Source organism: Mobula birostris, chromosome 6, assembly GCF_030028105.1.
Source record: "Mobula birostris isolate sMobBir1 chromosome 6, sMobBir1.hap1, whole genome shotgun sequence".
NCBI lineage: Eukaryota > Metazoa > Chordata > Chondrichthyes > Myliobatiformes > Myliobatidae > Mobula > Mobula birostris.
The window spans coordinates 104,949,943-104,957,260 of record NC_092375.1 but is presented as its reverse complement, the minus strand read 5'-3'; the positions used below and the strand labels follow the sequence as shown (position 1 = coordinate 104,957,260).

General features: G+C 44.0%; 1 protein-coding gene across 1 annotated transcript in view; it reads right to left on the bottom strand.

Moving 5' to 3' along the window:
* Nucleotides 1-479: 479 nt before the first annotated feature.
* LOC140199857 (sterol 26-hydroxylase, mitochondrial-like) overlaps nt 480-7,318 on the bottom strand; it is a 201,458-nt gene continuing 194,619 nt past the window's right edge. Inside the window, exons 8-9 of the mRNA XM_072262363.1 lie at nt 4,755-4,961; nt 480-1,583 (exon numbers count right to left, since the gene is read on the bottom strand). Coding sequence (XP_072118464.1) covers nt 1,467-1,583; nt 4,755-4,961 — 324 coding nt within the window. The 3' untranslated portion in view covers nt 480-1,466. The remainder of the gene's footprint in view (nt 1,584-4,754; nt 4,962-7,318) is intronic.

The following is a 7,318-nucleotide window of genomic DNA, read 5'->3' as shown; positions in this document are numbered from 1 at the left end:
GCAGAGGAACTGAAAAGACTGCAAAGGGCTGCAGACTCAACGAGCTCCATCATGAGCATCAGCCTCCCCAGTATCAAGGACATTAGTGAAAGACAATGCCTCACCGAGGCAGTATCTATCAGAGGAAAAGCACCATCCGGCACATGACCTTCTGTCATTGTTACCATCAGGAAGAAGTTACAGGAGCTGGAAGAGACACACTCAATGTTTTTGAACCAGCTTTTCCCCCTTCATTATCAGACATCTGAATAGTCCACAAACTCATGAACGATATTCTGCTCTCTTTTTTCACCACATATATATTTTTTTCATTTCTTACAGTAAACAGTCGATGTTTCAGGATGAGAGTCTTTATCAGGTCTCGTGTGTTATTCTGGATTTTCAGCATCTGCAGAATCTCATGTTTGCATATGTTTTTAATGTATTGCACTGTACTGCTGCAACAAAACAACAAATTTCACAACATATATCAGTGATGATAAAGTTGACTCTGGTTTTATTGTTCCTAAAAGGGAAAGTAAACGCGCGTACATTTTGTAGATAAACATCATTCAGTAACTACAGGCAATTTAAAGGGTTAACACATAATTAAAAATTCTGATATTCTTTTGCTTTCTATTTTGACCTAACAGGTAACAATGAAAAAGATTAATATGTAAACAGGTAACAAATAAAAAGGTTAATACAGTATATAAATGATCTGGATGAAAATATATATGGGTGGATGATGCCAAAATCGGTGGAGTTGTGGACAGTGTAGAAGACTGGCAAAGAAAGCAGCACCATATAGATCAGTTACAGTTATGGGCAGAGAAATGGTGAATGTGAGGTGTTGCACCTCGGTGGGGCCAGTGCCAGAAGACTGGACACTGTTAACAGTGTTGCTGAGCAAAGAGATCTTGCGATTCTTAACTCCTTGAAAGTGGCTACACAGGTCGATAAGGTAGTTGAGAAGGCTTATGGAATGCTTGCTTCTATTAGTCGAGGTATTGAGTTCAAAAGTCAGGAGGTTATGTTGCAACTTCATAAAACTCTGGTCAGGCCACATCTTGAGTATTGCATACAGTTCTGGTGATCCCACTACAGGAAGGATGTGGCTTTGGAGAGGGGCAGAAGAGGTTTACCAGGATGCTGCCTGGTTTCAAGGACATGTGTTATCACGAGAGACTGGATAAACTTGGGTTATTTTCTCCGGAGCGTCAGAGGCTGAGGGGATATCTAATAGAGGTTTACACTCTATCTGATAGAGGCACAGATAGAGTGGACAGAGAGTATCTGCTTCCTGGGGTAGAAATGTCTAATACCAGAGGGCATGCATTGAAGGTGAGAGTGGGGTAGGTTCAAAGGGGATAGAGGGGTAAGTTTTTTTTTTACTCAGAAAGTTGTGGATGCCTGGATTGTGCTGCCTGGTGCTAGCCTCAAAAGACAGACCCAGGGAGAAGGACAGGAAGGAGTTGAGATGTCATTCACACCCTGTCGATGAACTGCAAGTTGATGGAGCTTCCAGGGACAAGCGCTGTCCTGGTTTTGGCCTTAACCCCTTTTCCCGAAGGATCTGGTCGGACTTCAAAGTGCTTGATCAGCTGGGGGAAGAAGAGAGCAGAGACTGAAGTCAGGCACAGACAGCACAAGTGATAAACCTGATGGCATGAGCACTGAATTCTCCAATTTCAGGTAACCCACTCCTCCTCTTTGGATCTTTACCATTTTCCCTGGACTTACTCCAACCCTGTCCCCTATCACACTGTTTCTCTCCCCTCTCCCACTATTCCCAACTCCTTCCTCAGTTCCATGCTCCATCTTGTTCTCCAGTCAGATTTCATCATCCAGCAGCCCTTTGTTGCCTTCACCTATCCAGTCCCAGATCTTTGCACTCTCCCCTCCTGCATGGCACATTGCCAGTGATTGAAAGATTGGGCTGCAATTGCTGTTGCAGTCTGTAAGGAGTTTGTACGTTCTCTCTGAAACTGCATGGGTTTCCTCTGGGTGCTCCAGTTTCCTCCCACATTCCAAAGACGTATGGGTTAAGGTTAGCAAGTTGTGGGCATGCTGTGCTGGTGCTGGAAACCTGGTGACAGTCGTGGGCTGCCCCCAGCACATCCTCGGACTGTTGGTCGTTGATGCAAGCAATGCATTTCAATGTATGTTCCAATGTTTCTACGTATGTACACGTGACGAGTAAAGCTCCTCTTTCAGCAGCCTATCACAGCTCCTCACCTGCCAGGGGATGGCTAAAAAAAAAACTAAAGGAACATCACTTCACATTCCATCTAGTTACTCTACAACCCGACAGAAACACTGCAGTTTCAGTTAACCTGTCCACAGCTGTCCCTTTTCTCTACAAAATTATGAGTGGGTAGATGGCATGAATGCCTGCAGGATTTTCCCCCTCAGATTGGGTGAGACAAGTACTAGAAGTGATAGGTTAAGGGCGAAAGGTGAAACATTTATGGGGAAACTTCTTCACTCAGAGGGTGGTGAAAGTGTGGAACGAGCTGCCACGGAAGTGATGGATGTGGGTTCAATTGCAACATTTAAGGGAAGTTTGGATAGGTACATGGATGGCAGTGGTTCAGGGGGCTATGGAGCAGGTGTGGGTGGATGGGATTTAGCAGAATAACAGTTCGGCATGGGCTGTAAAGTGTATTTCTGTGCTGTGGTGCACAATGATTTTGAGTCCTCCTGATCTAACCATGTCTCCCAACACTAGTCACCCTCTGGCCCCCGTCACCCTGTGTTTTTCTCCCACACCACAAGGTTTAGAAACAATTATTTACCCTACAACCATCAGGCTGTGAACCAACATGGATAACATCACTCACCACAATTCTGAACTGATTTCACAACCTGTGGATTCACTCTCAAGACTTCACAAGTCATGTCCTCAGTGTTATTCATTTATTTATCTATTTATTTACTTATTTATTGTACTTGCATAGTTTGTCTTTTGCACATTGGTTGTCAGTCATTATCTGTTGATGCTTAAATCCTATTGTATTCCCCTTTTGCCTGTAAATAGCTGAAAGGAATTGAATCGCAATGTAGTATATTTTAACACATGCACTTTGATGAACATTATGGTCACTCCTCAGTCTAAATCTGTTCAACCAGCCTTGTAGTTTAACCCCATCAGCCCCACTGTCACAGTGGTGTGTCTGCTCTCTCCATTCCCTTACCCTCATTCAGCAAGGGAACGCTGCTGCCTCAGTATGCTGGACTCTACAATGGACGGACAGCTTCTGTCCCACTGTTGTAAAACTGTTGAGTGGTTCCCTAACATGATAAGATGGACTCTTGACCTCACAGTCTCTATCAGATAGACGTATACTTTATTGATCCCAAAGGAAATGACAGTGTCACAGTAGCATCACAAGTGCACAGATATAAATATTAGAAGACAAATAGAAAGAATAAAAAATAATTTAAAATAAGTTTAAAAAATAAATTATGGCCTTGCACTTTATTGCTTGCCTACACTGCACCTTCTCTGTAACTTTAATACTTTATTCTGCATTCTGTCATTGTTTTACCTTGTACCAGCTCAATGCACTGTGCAACGGTCTGATCTCAATGAACAGTCTAGAACATAAAACAGTACAGACCCTTTGGCCCACGATGTTGTGCCAACCCTTTGGCCTACTCCAAGTTTAATCTAACCCTTTCCTTCTACATAGCACTCTATTTTTTCTTTCATCCATGTGCCTATCTAAAAGTCTCTTAAATACCCCAAATGTATGTGCCTCTACCACCACCCCTGGCAGAGCTTTCTACACATCCACCACTCTCTGTGTAAAAAGCTTACCTCTGACATGCAGGTGCAAGTATGCAATACAAGTTTTTACTGTGCCTTGATACATGGAACCAAGGTGGTGCAAATGACACAAAGGATGGTGGTGTTGTGGGTTAATTTGAAAGTTGTCATACGTTACAACGGGACTTTGATAGGATACAGAGCTGAGCTGAGAGTTTGATCTAGAAAAGTGTGAAGTGATTCACGTTGAACTTAAATGCTAGGATTCTATAACAGTGTGAAAGGACAGAGAGACCTTTGGATTCATGTTCACAGATCCCTCAAAGTGGATAGGGTGATTAAGAAAGTGTTTGGTATGTTAGGCTTCACTATTTGGGGGATTAAGTTCAAGACCAATGAGTTAATGTTGCAGCTCTATTAAACTCTGGAGTATTGTGTTCAGTTCTCATTGCCTCATTATAGGAAGGACGTGGAAGCTTTAGAGAGGGTGCAGAGGAGATTTACCAGGATGTTGCCTGGATTAGAATCCAAGTTTTATGAGGATAGGTAGAATGAGCTAGTGGTTTTCTCTTTTGAGCGAGGGAGGATGAGAGGTGATTTGATAGCAGTGTACAAGATTACCAAATGTTAATAGGAATAGGCAGAGTGGACAGCCAGAGGCCTTTTTCCCAGGACTGAAATGGCTAATACAAGAGGGCACAACTTTTAAGATGAGTGGAGGAAAGTATGGTGGGGGTGGGGGGGGGATGAAGTAGGTGTAACACACTGACCAGCAGGTGGCGCGAGAGACAAATACATTAGGGACATTTAAGGAACTCCTAGGCATATAGATGGAGGGAAGGTTTAAATTAATATTGGAGTATGTTAAACATTGTGGACCAAAGGGCCCGTAATGTGCTGTACTGTTCTGACAATAATAAACCAATTTACCAATTTCCCATGCTGACTAAACAGGTCCCATTTGCCCAGGTTTTGTTCACACCCCTCAACGGCAGCCACTTACCCGTGAGACCACACTGTACATCTCCAGCTCAGCCACGCGTTTCCCCAGACAGGAACGGGTGCCATATCCAAAGGGGATGGAAGCAAAGGGGTGAGGCTTCTTCACCCCGGCCATGCCACGGAGCCAGCGTTCGGGCTGGAAGTGCTGTGGTTCCTCGAAGCTGCTGTCGTCCAAAGCCACAGCGTAGTGACAGAAGTGGAAGAGAGTCTGTGGAGGAAGCGAGGAGGGTGAGCCTTCTGGCTTTTTGTCAATAACAGAGTGTATAAAATGTCATAAAAATCAGCCGTCTGCAACAGTGGCATAGTACACTACAAACTTGGCAAACATAAATTCACATGGTGAACTTCTGTCAATCTGGTCATCTACCTACAGGAAAGATATCAACAAGACGAAATAAGTACAAAGTAATTTACAAGGATGTTACCAGGATTTGAGGACCTGAGTTATAGAGAAAGGTTAAATATTTCATTCCCTGGACCATAGGATAATGAGGGGAAATTTGATAGAGGCAAATTTATGAGGGATATAGATAGGGTAAATATAAGCTGGCTATTTCCACTGAGGTTGGGTGAGACTAGAACTAGAGATAATGGGTTAAGGGTAAATGGTGTGATATTTAACAGAAATGGAGGAAGTGGAGGATGCGGATACAATTGCAAAATTTAAGAGAAGTTTGGGTAAATATATGGATGGATGAGATATGGAGGGCTATGGTCCAAGTAAGAGTCAATGAGACTAGGAAGAATAATAGTTCAGAATGGACTGGATGGACCAAAAGACCTGTTTCTGTGCTGTACTGGTCCATGACATTACAAGTACTGATCTATGACATTACAAGTACTGGTCTATTACATTACAAGTACTGGTCTATGACATTACATGTAGTACTGGTCTTCTTACTAAATCTCTTACTAGCTCTTCCTGACGAAGGGTCTCGGCCCGAAATGTCGACTGTACCTCTTCCTAGAGATGCTGCCTGGCCTGCTGCGTTCACCAGCAACTTTGATGTGTGTTGCTTGAAATTCCAGCATCTGCAGATTTCCTCGTGTTTATGACATTGCAAGTACTGGTCTGTGACATTACAAGTAGTCCTCATTTGGTAATTTGGTTTATTATTGTCACATGTACACTGAGGTACAGTGAAAAACTTGCCTTCACTACTGTTCAAAGAGATCAGATCATTAAACAGTGTGTTGAGGTAGAACAAGTTAAACCAGTAACAGAATACAGAATAGAGTGTAACAGCCACTGAGAGAGTGCAGCGCAGGTAAACAATAAGATGCAAGGTCATAGCAAGGTAGATTGTGAGGTCAGGAGTCTAAGATATCATGCTAGGGACCATTTAACAACAGGGTGCAAACTGCCCTTAAGCCTAAATTCATGTGCGTCCAGGCTTTTATATGTAGGGAGATTAAATTGTGGCCAATCAGTGGATGGGAGCATGAGAAGAAGCAACTTTACTTGGTCTGTGATTGAAGATTAAAAAAGCAGTTCTCTGTGGCAGTGTTCAGAGTTTGAATTGCGGCTAGTCAGTGAACGGAGTGTGAGAAGGGATGAATTCACACAGGCCCACGATTGAAGATTAAGAAAGCAGTTCTCTGTGGCGGTGTTCAGAGTTTGAATTGCAGCCAGGCAGTGAACGGGCGCATGAGAAAAAGAGGCAACTCACACAGGTCTGCAATTAAAGATTTTTTTAAAAGCGCTTTGCAGCAATTTCCGGAGTTTGGACAGTGGCCATTCAGTGAACTGGATTCATTTTCAAGGGTGAATAAATATAAGGCAAAGCAGACAGAGTGGCCATTGTGTGAGTTGGCCAGAGTTAGAGTGGAGAGCCCTTGGCTTTGGCTCATTGAGCTTAGGTGAGATTAGGTTTTGCTGAGGTAATTATCCAGTAAGTTTCTTCTTCTTCATTATTATTCATTCCTCATCTGTGGGGTCACAGTCAGTTCAGGGGGGGAATGGCCCCAGGGTCATGGTCAGTTCAGTGGGAACATCCCCAGTGTCACAGTCAGTTCAGTGGGAATGGCCCCAGGGTCACATCAGTTCAGTGGGAATGGCCCCAGGGTGACAGTCAGTTCAGTGGGAATATTCCCAGTGTCACGGTCGCTTCAGTGTGAATAGCCCCAGTGTCACAATCAGTTCAGAAGGAATATCCCCAGGGTCACAGTCAGTTCAGTGTGAATAGCCCCAGGGTCACTGTCAGTTCAGTGGCAATGGCCCCAGGGTCACAGTCAGTTCAGTGTGAATATCCCCAGGGTCACAGACAGTTCAGTGGGAATATCCCCAGGGTCACAGTCAGTTCAGTGTGAATGGACTCAGGGTCCCAGTCAGTTCAGTGTGAATATCCCCAGGGTCACATCAGTTCAGTGTGAATAGCCCCAGGGTCACAGTCAGTTCAGTGTAAATATCCCCAGGGTCACATCAGTTCAGTGTGAATATCCCCAGGGTCACAGTCAGTTCAGTGGGAATGGACTCAGGGTCCCAGTCAGTTCAGTGTGAATATCCCCAGGGTCACATCAGTTCAGTGTGAATAGCCCCAGGGTCACAGTCAGTTCAGTGTAAAT